The sequence below is a fragment of the Alexandromys fortis genome, unplaced genomic scaffold, assembly GCF_014885135.2.
Source record: "Alexandromys fortis isolate MF-2015 unplaced genomic scaffold, M_Fortis_MF-2015_v1.1 scaffold_5, whole genome shotgun sequence".
Lineage (NCBI taxonomy): Eukaryota > Metazoa > Chordata > Mammalia > Rodentia > Cricetidae > Alexandromys > Alexandromys fortis.
The window spans coordinates 10,180,659-10,197,631 of NW_026067924.1; the positions used below are offsets into that span (position 1 = coordinate 10,180,659).

General features: G+C 41.4%; 1 protein-coding gene across 1 annotated transcript in view; it reads left to right on the top strand.

The window, feature by feature from the left end:
• Exoc2 (exocyst complex component 2) overlaps positions 1–16,973 on the top strand; it is a 153,571-nt gene that overhangs the window by 88,402 nt on the left and 48,196 nt on the right. The window contains exons 14-21 of the mRNA XM_050142277.1: positions 5,156–5,221; positions 5,371–5,528; positions 5,956–6,077; positions 7,323–7,384; positions 12,664–12,744; positions 13,245–13,304; positions 13,993–14,054; positions 16,211–16,277. Coding sequence (XP_049998234.1) covers positions 5,156–5,221; positions 5,371–5,528; positions 5,956–6,077; positions 7,323–7,384; positions 12,664–12,744; positions 13,245–13,304; positions 13,993–14,054; positions 16,211–16,277 — 678 coding nt within the window. The remainder of the gene's footprint in view (positions 1–5,155; positions 5,222–5,370; positions 5,529–5,955; positions 6,078–7,322; positions 7,385–12,663; positions 12,745–13,244; positions 13,305–13,992; positions 14,055–16,210; positions 16,278–16,973) is intronic.

Sequence of the window (16,973 nt, forward strand, 5' to 3'; positions counted from 1 at the left end):
ACCTGGGTGGAGAAGCTAAACAGCAGCCCGAAGAGCCTGCGGAGCAATATACAAGCAAAACTGTCCTAAGTTACAGAGTCAAGAGTAACTGGTAAGTAAGCAATAGAGGCAGCACTTATGGAATGGTTTGCTGGCACAGCTACTCTGAGTTAAAAGGGGAAGTTCTCAGACCTCGGGCTCTTGCAGGTTTCTTGGGGTGCCTTTGGTCTCTGCAGACTCTGCAGTCCTAGGATTCTGGTGTGTTGGGAAGGGCAGGTCATAAGTCCTTTTCTGTAGTTCCCTTTGCACCTCTGTACTCCACCTTGGCCTCTTCTGGTCTGCAGGTCTTGTGTGTGTGACGAGCAGCACTTCTCTTGCAGTTTCTCACATTTACTGAGAATCTTAGTCACAGTATGCATCTGTCCCCATTTGGGAGGGTGTGAAGCTTACTGCTGGGCAGTAGTGGCATTATCATCTCTTCAAGTACAGATCTTGAGGAGAAACGGCGCATAGATACTCTGTGGAAAACTGTGTTCCTAAGTTTTGGAGAATGCAGCCCGGTGGTTGACTCTTGTCTAAAAAGCAGTAGGCCCCTAGTGTCGTGTCCCCCATCAGAATTATTCCAGTATTTGAAATGACATTGGCCTGGCACATACGTGTAAACAAGATTTAGTAGTGGTGGGAAGTAGCAGCCTGATGAACGTGTACAGTAGCACAAAAGAATGTCAAGGTAGATTAATGCACGAGAAAAACAAGTCCCCTAGAAAATAGATTTTATTCCAGCCAAATGTTTTATTCCAGTAATTCAGATCATTTCTTTTTGTTTTGTTTTGTTTTTGTTTTTTCAAGATAGAGTTTCTCTGTGTAGTCCTGGCTGTCCTGGAATTCAATCTTTAGACCAGGCTAGCCTTGAGTGAAGATATTTGCCTGCCTTTGCTTCCTGAGTGCTGCGATTAAAGGTGTGCACCACCTCCTCCCAGCTGCATCATTTCTTGTAGGCACATGCAGAGTAGTTGGTTTCTGTCTTTCAAGGATCATAAAGTTGACAAATGGTTTTGATCTTTTGCTATATCAGTTAAAAGAGAACATACTTCCATATAGGTCCTACCTAGAGTAAATATGTAAACATTTGGTTATCGATGAAGCCTGTGACCTCCTTCGTATTTCATGACAACATACTGTTGAAATGAAAAGAAATGTATCTTAATTCGTCTGCTGAATTGGCTGGCCTGTGATGTTTCTATTTACGTCCATAACTTTTTTTTTTTAAAGTTGCAGTAGCAAGCATGATGATTCTCTTCAGAAACTCAGCACATTTTTAGAGCATTTCTTCTCTATTGAGAAGCTTGGAAGCCACCGCAGGAAAGTAGCAAGAAGCAGAAGAGCTGGAGAGTGAAACCAGAAACATGGTTGAGTGGGCACTGGGAGGAGGCTTGGCACTTTAGATAATTGATATCGGAGAGCTTTAAACACTTCACGTCAGTGTCCTATTTCTCTTATTGTAGGACTACCTGGGTTATTAACAGGCCATTCGTTAGAAATTTCTAGCAGTTTAAATAATAGTCACTTCTTTAACTATTTGGGCCCATGTGAATCAGAACAGTGAAATCTGCCGTTGGGCTCACCACAAACTGGTTTTGGTCTGTGTGTGCAGGAAAGAATTGAGGCTTTAGTTAACGAAATGGGTACCAACACTATCTCACTGTGGGTGTGCTTCAATGTAGTCTGTTTTAAAGCACCAAATAATTGCTAAACATTAGGAGCCAACATTTTTCAAGTCCTAGAACTTTAAGCAAATATAAATTTTATTAAAAACTGAAAAGTGAGATTTGCTTTTATAAAGGGTAGACATTATGAACCTATCTTCTATACCAGGATTGCTCAGTTCTATAATATCAAAACTATCAGAAACTGTTGCCACCACACAAAACTCTCAGCCCCCTGTTCTCCATTTTGTTGACAGTTAGGTCTCTAAGATAGACCTGAGTTTACCAGGCTTTTCAGGAGCCGTAGTGTAGTATAGTGTCCAGTGTGTGTGGTGTAGTGTGGTGCAATGTAGTCTGTATAGTGTGTGTGGTACAGTGTGATGTAGTCTGGTGCATCGTGGTGTAGTGTGTGCAGTGTGGTGTGGTGTAGCATAGTGTGTTGTAGTAAGTACAGTAAGTGGAGTATGATATATCCTGGTGGCTGGCTAGTCTGTCACGAGACTTGATACCTCGGTGATTTTGGAAAGCATTTAGATCAGCACAGATTGAAGGTAGGAATGCTTTTGAAAGCATGCTCAGAACAGGATCTTAATCACAGTATGCCAGGTACTGATACACACACTTTTATGTACAGGCTATATACACACATGTGCATACATGTAGCGTGCATGCATAAGTCCATTCTAAAATGCTGAAGATACTGTGTAAATAAAACAGTGACTTCCCCTCTTGAATAAGCCGATTAAAAGTTAATTTCTAAAAACTCATCTTAATTCTGTGAATATCTATCAAAAGGACAAAGCCAGACTCGTAATGAAGATGGTCAGTAGTAGGGTGCAAAGGAAAACGGACTCGAAGCCATAGTCTCTCAACTGAACCTTAGCATACTAGAAGCTGACAAAGGAGCTCACACCGCACATGTATCACCAGGGGGAGGCTCCAAGGAGAGCCCTGGCATGCACAGGTCCTAACAGGCTTCCATGTCAGTGGGCCAGCTGTCTTTTGGAGGGGATCATGGGAAGAAGCCCTAGGGCTGTGTGTGCAGGAGGAGTAGGGATGGGGGGGGGTGTTGTCAGTGGAAGTGGAAAGAAAGTAGTGGTGCAGTTTGCATTCGGAGGCAGAGTGCAGGTCTTGCTGGTGGATCCTGGGGAGATCTGAAGGCAAGCATGCAGATACAGCAATGAAGCAGGTTTCTCACTAAGCAGGTGCCATTCACAAAGTATCTTGGAGGAAACCTAGTAGGTTTCCTTATTGTGCTGCATGAGAGCTTCCTGTGAATTATTCAAGAGTTAGTAGGTAATTGAGATCTATGAGTCTCAGAGGGTTTGGTCTGCCGGTACCTGATGGAGGAAGGACATTGGTTAATTATAATAAAGAAACTGCCTCAGCCCTCATAGGACAGAAAATTAGGTAGGCGGAGTAGACAGAAGAGAATGCTGGGAGAAAGAAGCTTAGTGAAGGAGTCACCATGATTCTCCCACGCCAGACAGACGCAGGTTAAGATCCTCCCTGGTAAGCCAGCTCGTGGGCTACATAGAATATTAGAAATGGGTTAGAACAATATGTAAGAGCTAGCCAATAAGAGGCTACAGTAATGGGCCAGGCAGTGTTTGAAAGAATACAGTTTCCGTGTAATTATTTCTGGGCATAAGCTAGCCATGCGGGCGGCCGGGTACCGGGGACGCAGCCCCGCCGCTCCTATCTCAACAGGTACCCATATGGGAAATAGTATCTGAAGCTATAGGCAAAATTAGTGAGAGAAGATAGAAGAGAAAAATGTGTTCCAACTGAGATCTGACAAATAGCAGCATCGGGAAGGCTGCTGTGTATCAGTGAGCTGGACAGAGCAGAAGTGAGGTCAGTAGAGCCCTGTGTTTGGCAGAGTAGAAGAGAAGCATCTTCTCTGTGCCACCTTCCTGGCTGCACAGCATCTCACCTGTGCACATGGTCTGCCCCTTGCAACACTCAGGCTGACCCAGAGCTTGCTTATTAACACCTAATTAACACTTAATCTTGGCTCTGGGTGTTTCTTATTTGTATTGAAAATAAAGATATAATCCATCTTGTTGAGCAAAACATTTGGAGTGGCATAAGGCAGTGCACTCAGGAGTTAGCCTTTTCCGTGATTAATAGGTAATCCTGCAGTTTGCATTTTTAATTTTGAAAGCAAAAGTGTATTTTCACACAGGAAAAGTGATAAAAGCTTCAGCTTACATGAAGTTTTAAGACACGTGAGTTAAAGGGTATTGCTGTATGTATATTGAGTGCTGGTTCTTAGAACACTCTACCCTATTCACCCATTCTCGTCAGTAACACTCATGTAGAACTCAGCTCCACATGCTGTGTCTAGAATGTGTGCTGTATGTATGCTTAGATAAAGCATTACTTAGATTCCCACATTAGCTTCAAGGGAATGCTGCAATTATTTATGATGTGCCTAAATATTTAGCTTGAAGAGTCTTTTGACATATCTTTAACCTTAATCAACAGTATCTGAAATTTCTTATTTATTTATTTATTTATTTATTTACTTACTTAATTATGTTTTTATTGTGACAGGGTTTCTTTGTAGTTTGGAGCCTATCCTGAAACTAGCTCTTGTAGACCAGGTGGCCTTGAACTCACAGAGATCCTCCTGCCTCTGCCTCCTGAGTGCTGGAATTAAAGGTGTACGCCATCACCGTCTGGCTAGTACCTAAGTTTTTAAATTTAACAGTTTTGTGTTTTGTTAATGAAGTATCAAGAGTTTGGTTTTACAGTGTTTAATTTTGTTATTGCTTCTTTATCTGAAAAGATCATACGCTTGTCCTTTCAGGGTATTTTATGTAGTAATATTTGATTTTCAGAACATTTATTAATAAAAAACTACAAGGATTCTTGTTGAACAGATTTCTCTTAGCTATGAAAACAGTCTCCACACATTACGTAAAGAAAAATATAGGGTTTATGAGTAAACAGAAATAAATGATTCTAGAATGGTAGGATGTATTCTCTAAGGTACACTGTAGAGAAGACAATGATTTATAAATAAAAGTAAAGTAGCAGATGTAGTACTTGTGTTTATAATAAATATTTATGGAAGACATGGAGCAGATGTCCTGGGGATCACTTCACTAATTCAAAGTTTACTCTTCCTTTGTTCCCGAGACACGATGGGAAGAACACCGGCATAGACATGATACACTGGGGTTTAGTTGTGTCGATTGCTGATGAAAATGGCACACCCAGTACAACTACAAAATTTGTAGTTTCGACTTGTTTATTGGGTTTGTACATAGATTCATACCAGAACTTAGAAAGAGGCAGGCTAGCTTCTTTTGGAATAAGAAAGATTTCTCTGGTTATGTCTTAGCATTTCATTTCATCAGGTTAAGTTTCATGTCTTCATGTATAGATGTTAAAGCATTTCTTAACTTTTCTAGGTTATTTCTAAAAGAGACCTAATACGTGTTTGTTTTCCAATTTCTCAGACTGCTGAGAAGTCAGGCCAGATTGAAAGATCCAAGAATGTAAGGCAGAGACAAAATGACTTCAAGGTAAGCGAGGGATGAGAGTCAACTCTTCAGGGCACTGGGTTTTCTCCTCAACATTGTGGAAAACTTTATAGGCAAGATGCGTTTGATCATTCAGCCCAGGCTTTCCCAGACTGATGATCATAATGCAGTTTTGGTTTTGCTTTTTCTAGAAAATGATCCAGGAAGTTATGCAATCCCTGGTGAAGCTGATCCGGGGAGCCCTGCTCCCACTCAGCCTCAGAGAGGGTGATGGAAGGCAGTATGGAGGCTGGGAGGTGCAGGCAGAGCTCTCAGGGCAGTGGCTCGCACATGTTATCCAGACCATAAGGTAAGTGTGGACCCATGGGAGCCATGCTCATTGAAAGGGCTTGGTGGGTTTACATGCATTTGTTTGCTTTAGTGCTTTTTGAAAACAGTCAACACCCTAGAGTAGAGTGTGTTGTTTAACATGTCAACCAAGAATCAACTTTCTATCTCTCTGTCCTGCTGCTTTGCCTATTTCTCACTTATACTCTAACAAAGCAGCTCTTAAGCATTCCTGGTATTAGTGCTAGATGAGAGTGTCATACTTATGCGCATCCATCTATTGCAGGGACCCTGTACAGTCCCTGCTGCGTTTTCCACTCTCCGCTTTCAACACTCGTGCTGTTGCTCATAAGCTCTGTTCGGCATAATTGCAGGATAGTTCCAAGCAGTGGCAGGGATTGCTTGGGGCCCCATTTACTCTCTTGTATTGTATTTCATTTGTTTGCCAGGCTGACGTATGAATCGTTGACTGCCCTGGAAATTCCCAATGACATGTTACAGATTATCCAGGACCTAATCTTGGACCTCCGTATACGTTGTATAATGGTGACTTTGCAGCATACAGCAGAAGGTATGTTAGGAAAATTAGTAGCTTTTACTTGACAAGGTTATCCTAGAAAGCTTACAAAGCCTTGAAAATAAGAGAAAACTAGTGTTAGGGAAATGTGCATGTATTTATTCATTTCTAACTGTAGAATAGAATTTTTCCTTTTTTTAAAAAGTACCTTTTAAAAATAATTTAGTTGAGATTTAAGACACTGCAGAAGTTAAGATGGATGTACTTGAAGCTAAGAATTTATTTAAAATAACAACTTTTAAATAGAAGCTGTTGGATAGAAAAGTTTATGTAAAATATGGACCCTGTTTAAGAAACTTGTGGATATTTTCTAAGTAACTTTTAAAATCACATGAAATCAGAACACGATTGGCAGCGTTTCTGTGGATACTAGAAGTTATACATGCTTTTCTTTATACTTTGAAACGTCTCCAGAATTTTCTATATAGAGCTACCAAAAGGCTACCTACCAAGTTATTTTTATAACATGACCGTTGAAGTATTAATGTGTTTTTAAAAAAGAAACAAATAAAAACATTGTTATAAACAACATAGGCCACCAGGACTTTAAGTGCACGTAGAATTGGTAGTTAATAGTACATCGTGTCAGGGAAGAGAATGGAATCCAGCTAAGAATCTAAACATTCCCCTCCATCTTCACCTCAGCAAGCCTCCCTGCTGAAGGTTTGGGCAAGTGCCATTCCTCAAGAGGGAGCCAGCCTCCACTCAGGAGTGAGAAGGAGGACTCACCCTGACTCTAGACTACACTGGGGGCTGATTTTGCACATGTCTAGCACTTGGTGACGAATACTGAGAGAGTAATCACTGTTGTAAGGCTTCTTTGCTCCTAGTCTAGAAAGCTCCAAATTAGGCTGTGCTGTTAAAAACAAAGAAAAAAAAAAAAACAAAAGTATTTGCATGAGCATGGTGGTGGCACATGCTTTTAATCCTCCCAGCACTTGGGAGGCAGAGGCAGGCAGATCTCTGAGTTCAAGGCTAGCCTGGTCTACAGAGTGAGTTCCAGGACAGCCAGGGCTATATAGAGAAACTGTTTCTAAAAACAAACAAACAAACAAAATAGCCATTTGTTAGAAAATGGACATAACTAAGTCCTCAAATCTGTAAATATTGCATTGTATCTCTTTTTTCACAAACTTATGTAAAATAATTAAAAGCCACAACCCATGGATGTTTTTGTCTCGTTGAAGTTCTGTGAGACAGTTATCATAGAAAGTATTTGTGTCCTTCTTTTCCATGTAGAAATAAAGAGATTAGCTGAAAAAGAAGATTGGATTGTTGACAATGAAGGACTGACTTCCCTAGTAAGTTTAAATTAATTTTATTGTTAGTCATTAATGTTTGTTACAGGCAAGAGAAATGTGTTTATTTTCTTAAGGATCATGTTCATTTTGCATTATAACTCCAACTGGTTTCTAGAAATTGTGTCATGATCTTAAAATGTCCATTCCCAAAGTCAGTTTTGCTTACTGCTGATCACAGACATTTAAAATGAGTGAAAACAGTAGAGTCTGTGTTGGCCTGGACCACTACTGTATCACTACTTCTGTTTGCATTACTTTTTAAAACTGGAGTGTGCTTAATTCTGCATTGCTTAGCAACTTGAAGTTTTCAGAAACGCAAGCTAGAGGAATGATGGTTCTGTCCCCAAAGCTAAAACAAACCCAAGCGAGAGGCATAAGCCAGTGCAGGCAGCTCCACGTAGGTCAGGCAGCATACAGACTCATGATCTATTTCTAGAGTGTTCGTTCTAGAAACATCCTCTTTCTGGGTGGATTTAGAATTTTAAGTGCCATCGAGAATACTTTTCATAGTTTTTTAGTGTTTTCATGCCTTTTAGAGGGGTGCCTGGCAGTCTGTTGGGGACTGAGTGGCTCCTGAAATGGAGACTTAGGCAGGACAAGAGTGGGTGCCTTTTCCTCATGCTGGCCACACAGCTTGTCGTCAGCCAGTGCCCAGGGTGACCCTCTGTACCGGCTTCAGTCTGGCAATCCTGGTGGTCCTTTAAGCCTCACTCCTGTCAGGAGGAACGTAGAGCAGTCTGAGTCGCCACAGCCACTGTCTTCAGAGTCTGTTGGCCGAAAACGTCCCCAAGCCTGAGGAAGTAGCTACTCGGCAGTATGACTACTGCCAGTTTCTTTCATGTCCTCCTTTGCAAGGGAGAGAAAATAAGTTCTGAGTTTGGAACTTGTAGTTTCTGCCAAGAATAAAGTGGATTTGGCCCCACAAATTATAAACCACTGGTTAGTTGGGAACAGAGATCCCACCCAGCATTTTTCCTTTTCCTGGAGTCTGCATGGGCTCTAAGTAGTCTCACTTCAAAAGCTGGGGCTGGTTGTCTCCTTGAAGTTCAAGGCTCTACTCCAGGTCAGTATAAATGGATGCCAGTGTTGTTTAAGTTTAGAAAAGACATAGCTACTGCCAGTGTTTCCTAAGTTAAATCATGCAAGAGATGAGCTGAGAAAGTTCATTATTTTTAATAATCAGTATGGATTTTTTTCAGAGGATCTTTAGATTAAAATGCTTAATTGGTTGGATTTGTTCTGTTGATTGCCTTATTTGCATTTAAATCTAAAGTATTCTTTGATTAGTTCTGACACTAGCTCTGTAGAGAAAGACTGCATGTGGTACTTAGCTCAACACTTTTTGAGATATGTAAAAGACTAAGAAGATAGTTTTTATATTGATTATATTTTGAAGTCATTTGAATTTCTAGTTTTATCTCTGCTGCTGTGTTAAAGTACTCTGACCGAAAGCAGCTTAGGGAAGAAAGGAATTCTTTAGCTTATAAGCCCAGGTCACAGCCCATCATTGGGAAGTCAGTGCAAGAACTCAAGGCTATTTCACCTGGCATTGTCGATAGTCAAGGAACTCACTTCACAGCCAGTGACATCAAGCAAGAACCGTGGGACAGGATGTTTGATGGCTGGCTGCAGGCTTATATTCCCATTCACTTGTATAGTTCAGAACAGCTTGTCTAGGTTGGTGCTACCCACAGTGTACTGGGCCCTACTATATCAGTTAACAAGCCAGCCTTCCACAGACATCCACGGGCTGATCTGATCCAGGCAGCTGCGGCGCTGAGGCTCTCCCTCAGATGACTGTGTGCTGTGTCAGGGTGACTTGCAGATCTAAGCAACAAGAGATGCTGTGTTAAATTTCTTCTTAAGCTGTCTGATGTGGGATATCTCATGTTTCCTCTATGGCTTATGCCCATAGCACACATCACTCTTCTGAATGATGGCATGGAGGAGTCAACACTGCCCTCCTGAGAGTCAGAGTCTCTCCTAGGGAAGACCCAGAATCCCTTTGGCCCGAGTCTCCCTTCACCAAAACTGAGCAGAATGCCTTCATAGTGTGGACTTAGAAGTAGATGTGGTTCTGTGCACTAAAGCATGACGTAAACTACAAAGTTTTGGATAAAGAATTTTATTTGTTAACTTAATGCTTATAGCAACTGGGGCACCATGCAGACATCAAGTTACCTTAATTTCCATGCTTGATCTCTGTCTCAAATGAATTTTGTACAAAGGAAGAAAAAAAAAGCTGTATGTTCAGTTTGAGAAAGTTAAAAGTCCTTGTTTTATGAAAAACAAATGCTGACCAACACTCAGTCCTCCAGCACAACCTTGGTCAGTAAGTCAGCATGTGCAGACTCCCATGGCCTGCACCACAGAGTAGAACTCTGCTGGGAACCCTGGAAAACGACTGGATTATTATTATTAGAGAAGCATGGCTCTATTCTGTTTGTAAAATTGGATTTCCCTAGTGCAGTAATAACCACAAGATAATTCATTTTGTTTGGCCCTCGCTACACACAGACGTCACATGAATATACACAGGGTTAAAAAGAACTAAACCCTGTGGGCTGTGTGAAACAAACCGCTGAAGTGGTGCATCTGGAGTCAGCTAAAACATCCTCTAGCCAGTGCTGGTGAAGAATGCAGCTATCGTGGTGGGCTTGAATTAGGAGCGGTGGCAGGGCTGCGTCCCCGGCACCCAGCCGCCCGCATGGCTAGCTTATGCCCGAAATAATTACACGGAAACTGTATTCTTTCAAACACTGCCTGGCCCGGCTAGTTCCAGCTTCTTATTGGCTAGCTCTTACATATTGTTCTAACCCATTTCTAATATTCTGTGTAGCCCACGAGCTGGCTTACCAGGGAGGATCTTAACCTGCGTCTGTCTGGAGCGGGAGAATCATGGCGACTCGCCCACTCAGCTTCTTTTTCCCAGCATTCTCCTCTGTCTACTCCGCCTACCTAATTTTCTGTCCTATGAGGGCCGAGGCAGTTTCTTTATTATTAACCAATGAAATCAACAGATAAGATACAAGACCCACCTCCATCAGCTGATGACCTTTGTAGCCGCTCAGCACAGAACTTTCTCAAGAGGAAAGAGGGGTCAAGACTTAGAGAGCAGGAGCCCACATCCCAGCTCTGAGCAGCTCAATCCTTTGTGCATGTGCACCCTAAGGACAGACTCATTTACATGCCCTGAACTTTGATCTAACCCTCTGAGGAGAAGGCTTGCTTCTCCCTTTGCTGTGCCTGGGATTAGGAAGGACCCCCGGATGTGCTCTGGAAGTGAGCGCTGAGCCTTTGAGGGCATGGCTGCTCTGCATCTGGAAAGTGTCTTAGCTAGACCCTCATCAAGGCTCTACAACAGATCAGGTGAAAGTGTACTGTTTTATCATATACTGTTCCCTCCCTCCCGTTCTCCCTCCTCCCCCCCTCTTTTCCTTCCTTTTTCTTTCTTTTTTATTTAATTTGGAGATTTCTTTCAGAACTAGAATGGTTTTGATAACCTCCTACAGGTGGGTGATTCACTGACAACGGACAGGTGTTTCTAGAATAGAAAGAGCAGTCGTTTAGACTGTTTACTGCTGCCTTGGCTGAAGCTGCTGTCTAAGCTGTCTGGTATTTTCTGTCCATTCATGGTACTAATATAGGTGTAAAGTGTACGGAAGTCTAGTTGAGATCCTAACACATGATGTCTAAGTGAGCACACATGAACGCCAGCGTCTCACTGCCCACAGGTGACATTCAGTTTTTATTCTCAACTTTGTGCTTGCTATTTTTGTTTAATCATCTTAGATAGCTGTGCCTACTGTGGACGGTAGGCTAATAAGCAGGTCACCATCTGACCATTTGTTCTCTCTTTGTTTTGCAATCTTTCAGCTCAAACCCCAGGCTTCCCACATGCTCGGCAGTAGTGAACAGTGCTTTTTGTGCATTTATGGTTCAGCTTACTCTTCCTTTTCCCACTTGTACTTTTATCTACTCTTCATGGTGCTCCTAGTGGTTTCAGTGTGCGTCAGTATAGTGACATTAACCAAGGCCCTACTTTAGAAAAGTAAACTGGTTTTGTTTTGTTTTTGATGTGTATGGATTTTTCTTCTGCTTTTTCCCAGACTCCCTCTAAAAACTGGTGGCTCTGGTTCTTCCTGAAGATGTCCTGACCAGAGTGTTAGTTCAGTGTTAGTCTTGGCCTTACTCAGAGCCCTTGCAAATCTGAGGTCCTAATCCCTCTCTGCACTTGTGTTCAGTGCCAGCAACTCACTGTCTTACTGAGGCCTCAGTCCTGCGGTTTGCTGTCCTCTCGTGTGTCGTGATGCCCTCATACCTTTTTCCCTGTTCTCAGGGACTTCGGCCATCCTGTTCAGAGAGAAGACCCTCCCACACCATTCTCTATGAGCTCCAGTATTTTCTCCACGATGCTTCTTACTGTTTAAGTTACAGTTTCGTGTCTATAAAAAACAAAACAGCAACAACACAAAAACCTGTGACTGTCATGTTGGATGCCTCTCAACTTGGAAAAGCATGTAGTGAGAATTCTATCAGATCTGCTTGTGTGAACTTCAAGTGATCACAGAACACAGGCACTAGGATGTTAATCTGTTCCCACTTCTTTTCTTTTCTATCCATTCATTTCCTTTTCTTCTATTTTCTTTTCAGTTTGTTTTTTCTTTTCTTTCTTTCTTTCTTTCTTTCGTTCGTTCTTTCTTTCTTTGCTTTTTTTTTTTTTTTAAGACAGTGTTTCTTTCTCTACGTGACCCTGGCTCTCCTAGAACTTAACTTTGTAGACCAGGCTGGCCTCAAACTCAGACCTGCCTACCTCTGCCTCCCGAGCTCTGGGATTAAAGGCAGGCTGCAAGTTTCAGTTTTTTACTTATTGTACGTAGAAAATGAGTACAGCGACTTACTCGGCTTCAAGGATCTGTACATCCTCCAGATGGTTGTTAGAACTTTAGGTTTGACTAAACAATATAAGAGGTGGCCCACCTAGAAAATTGAGCTCATACATCATATGCATGCAATGTAGTCCTCAGGTATGAATGCCTTACATTTGTTCCTTGTAAGTTTCCTATGAAAGAACAATTTTAATTAAAAAACTTTAATCAGTTCTACATGAATTAGAAAAGCCTTACTCTCAAAATTTAACCCTCTTGAAACATGCCAGTCTCCACTCTACTGCGTTTAGACTTCTGGTCAGATTGTGTCTTTGTTCTTTTCTGTAACTCCGGAGACTTGAGCTTTTGGTTGCTTTCAGCTCCATAAATAGGAGGTTTTCTTTCTTTCAGCCATATCAGTTTGAACAGAGCATCGTGCACGCCCTGCAGTCATTGAAGGGTGTTGTCGACTGCAAGCCTGGAGAAGCCAGTGTGAGTTTCGGCCCTCTTCCACATGCCTTAGCCAGTCTTAAGAAATCCCTACCTGGTATGGAAGGCCTGGGAGGAGAAGAGGGAGGAGAAACTGTAGTTGGGATGTAAAAACAAAAAGAAAAGAAATTCCTTGCCTGGGAACTACAATAAATAGTAGTCATTGACGTCCAAGAGCTGTTCTGTCATCTAAATGCTTTTGTTTAGTTCTACTTCGATGTGTTGAGTTCAGGATCCAAGGCAGGCTGAGCAGATAAAATGTGGTCCAGCAGCTTTGAGTAGAGCAGAGTTCTTGTGGACTGATTGAATGTCTGACTTGGATATCACCAGCCAACTGGGGATCAGAACCCACTGGTAGGAAGCTGCCTAAGGCTAGCCCTTCGGAGTGAGGGTGCTGACACCCAGAGTGGTGTTCCGTGTTTTAGCTTTTACATCTAGTATTTCAAGCAAAACGTTTTGTTTGCTTAGCAAAATCAAAACTTTTTTATCTAAATCCTTCATAGGTCTTTCAACAGCCTAAAACCCAGGAGGAGGTTTGCCAACTGAGCATCAATATCATGCAGGTAACTAAAAGCAGTGGTAGAGACTGAATCCATGCACTGATCTGTCATTCACCATTGATAATGTCCATATCATTATTAAATAAGAGTTCTCTTAAAATCTCATCTGTGAGCAAAAGCATTTAAAGTAAGTCGGCTATGCAGATAAAGTTTAATGTAGGAATAGTTCTTGTTTATTTAGCAATGCCTGTATATTTCATTATACTGTGTTCTGTTTTCATGGTACTTTGTATTCATACCCTTTAGACGGCAGAGTAAACTGAATGAAAATTGGTTGCTTATAATTCATCTAGAGTTGTAAAGCTGTTTGTTTGGGACCAGTGCTTCATAGGTACATAAATGAAGTTGAGCATGTTTGTGAACGAATAAGGAAAAGGAAAGGAGTCTTTCTCCTAAAATGTATTCAAGAACATAACTAAATACGTAAAAGTTGATTCAAAGTGCTTATGATATTCTGTCGCTTTTGTAGTTAGACATTGATGGGGTATATATATTTCTACTACTTAGTTCACACATACATACATACACACACATACACACCTACACACCTACATTACTAGACGTATCTCTCCCCTACTTTATATTTTATTGGCCAGACAGTTCTGCTTTAATTTATATAAAATTGTTTTAATATTAAAATAGATTGATACCTGAAAACTCATATCACTGAAACTTGCTATTTTTAATCCAGGTTTTTATATACTGCCTGGAACAACTGAGCACCAAGCCTGATGCAGACATAGATACTACTCAGTAAGTAAAAATGTAATTAATCTCATTGATGCATTTAAGAGTAATAAAATGTAAGAAATACGTTTCATACTGAGGTGGGGTCTCATGTGAAATCTAGGTTGGTGTGAACTTACTATATGCTTGGGTTGCCCTCACTCTCTGTGGTCCTGGCCTTCTGAGACCCTGCCCTGACTCTTGACAGATGCTTGTTCTCTCTGTTATGTACAGCTTTCCAGTTGATACTTTAGCATGTGAAACTCCTGTGTGCAGTCTTTTTGGATGACACTTGGCATTTGAAACTTCTATGCTCGTAAGGTTCATGCTTTAACACAGATAGTATCAAAATAAGTGTTTACAGAACCGAATTGGCAATTTTTCTATTTACTTGTGTGTTAGTTAGGGTTTCTATTGCTGGGAAAAGACAACCATGACCATGGCAGAGCTTATAAAGGAAAACATTTAATTGGGGTGGCTTACAGTTTCAGAGTTTCAGTCCATTACCATTGTTTTGAAATGGTGGCGTGCAGGCAGACTTGGTGCTGCAGAAGGAGCTGAGAGTTCTACATCTTGATCCAAAGGCAGCAAAAGGGGAGACTGTACTGGGCATAGCTTGAGCATATAGCTTGAGCGTAGACCTCAAAGCCTGCACTTACACACATCCAACAAGGGCACACCTATTCCAACAAGGCTACATCTTCTAATAGTGCCACTCCCTATGAGCATTGAAACACAAGACTTTATGGGGAACATTCTTATTCAAACCACCATGCTTAGCATTAAATTTTGTTCATTTGTTATATAAAACTATTGTCTCTAGGGAACAAATACTTTTTTGAAAAATCTGTATGTATATGCACATTCCCAGTGTGTTTACTTGCGTGCGTGCATGCGTGTGTGTGTGTGTGTGTGTGTGTGTGTGTATGTGTGAGAGAGGGGGGGGGAGATAGGGGGCAGGGAGGGCGTTCTTTTTGGCCAGAAGTAGCTGATGAATGTTTTTCCCAGATATGTCCCTGCCATATATAGGCTGGGTCATTCATTTGCCCAGAGCTCACTGACTCAGCATGCCTAGCTATCCCGTTTCCACCTCACAAGTACTGAGAGCACAGGTGAGCTGTCATACCCACCTGGTATTTATATGGGTTCTAGAGAGCTGAACTCTGCTGCTCACATTGGGTGGTAAGCACTATCCCAACGGCCATCTCCTTAGTCCCACATTTTTAATAAGAAAAAAGTAGGTCTTTTTTGATATGATCGTATGTATTCGGCTCACTATGCCACCAGAACATTGCATCACTAATCACAGCCAGATATGCGATCTGGTGAAGTCAGTCTTTTCTTATGTTTTGCTAGAATTTCTTATTCCTCCATTGCTGGATTCTAACAGGTGGTGCGGATTTCCGAACTTTATCTCCTGCTCTGATCATACGTAACTCTGTGTTAGTTAGGGCTGTTTTAATTAGCATTTCTTTATATTTCAACTCTTTTTCAGATTGGTATTTTTGTTGTTGTTGTTGCTTGTTTTGTTTGGTTGGTTTTTTTGAGACAGGGTTTTTCTGGAACTTGCTATCCTGGAACTCGCTCTATAGACCAGACTGGCCTCTAATTCAGGTCCACCTGCCTCTGCCTCCCACGTGTTTTTATTATTGCTGTTTTGAAGTATTATTTTATATTCATCATATTAGACTTCCATATGAATTCAAGTCAGTCAAGTTTAAAGAAAAAAATTGCTAAGGTATTTCTTCTGATTCTGTTAAATCAGTAAATTAATGAGTGAGTTACCCTGCTCTTGCTTTTCACCTTTTAATGGTTTTGATTGCTTATGAGTGATCAACTAACTTAGCTCACCTGTAAGTAGGTCACTGTGAAAATGAGTTTCGAACTTTCCCCTGGAAATTCTGATAGTTAAAAACACTTTAATTATATGACTATTATTTGACATTTGACCATTTGGTAATTTGTTTTTTAATTTAATACAGTCACTTGAGTATTGAGACTTTTCCCATAGAAGTTTTATGTAGCCCTGGATAAGAAATAAGTCCATAGTGCTTCTTTATATATATTAAATATAAAGAAGACATTCTGGGAGTTGTACAGCTGTTTTTATCAAAACATTTGAAGTCAATGTAGTTTTAAGTCAGTTTTAATTGTGACTGTTTTCTTGCCTCTTCTACATTCAGTCTTTCTGTGGATGTTTCGTCTCCTGATTTGTTTGGAAGCATCCATGAAGACTTCAGTTTGACTTCAGTAAGTAAAATGCCAAACACAGAAAGTAAAGTGTGTCATGTTAAAGGTTGTGGCTGTGGTAATCAGCCTAAGTCATGTAAGATGAACTCTGTAGACACTGCACTTTGCTGTGGGACTACATTATGTTGTGTAAATATTTGTGTGTGTGTATCACACCAAAAAAGATCTTTCCCTGGAGTTAAACATGAAAAGACTCAGCGTGTCCACTGCCTCTGGAGTGTTAAAGGTGCCCTGGTTGTTCGCTGGTGCTGCAGAGTTGCTTGGATGGCCTGGGAGGGGCAGACGCACGGCATTTCCATTGTGTCGTTTGCCCCTTCAGCCTGACCAACCCCACTTTTCGCTGCTTTATTTCTACAACTCTCCTGTTTTGTTTGAACATAGGTTACGTGACAAAACCAAACCAAATCCCCACAGGCTATCTAATGAAGTCATTTACTCAGTTCTCTGTTGAGGTTTTTCTTCCCAGATAACCTCACATGTGTTGAGGGGAAAGTCAACTAGGACAGGTGGTAAGAGCTATGGGAAACCGTAAAGTGGATTGAAGCCGCCTTTCCTTGTGAATCTGGGAAGAAAGTGGGGTAGAAGGGATGGGGCTGGAGGAAAAGGCCTTTGAAACTAAGACCCTACCAACCATCTGGCCCAACTATGCTTTTGCTTTCTTGGTCTTTTAGGAGGACCCAGTGGCGGTGGATCTCA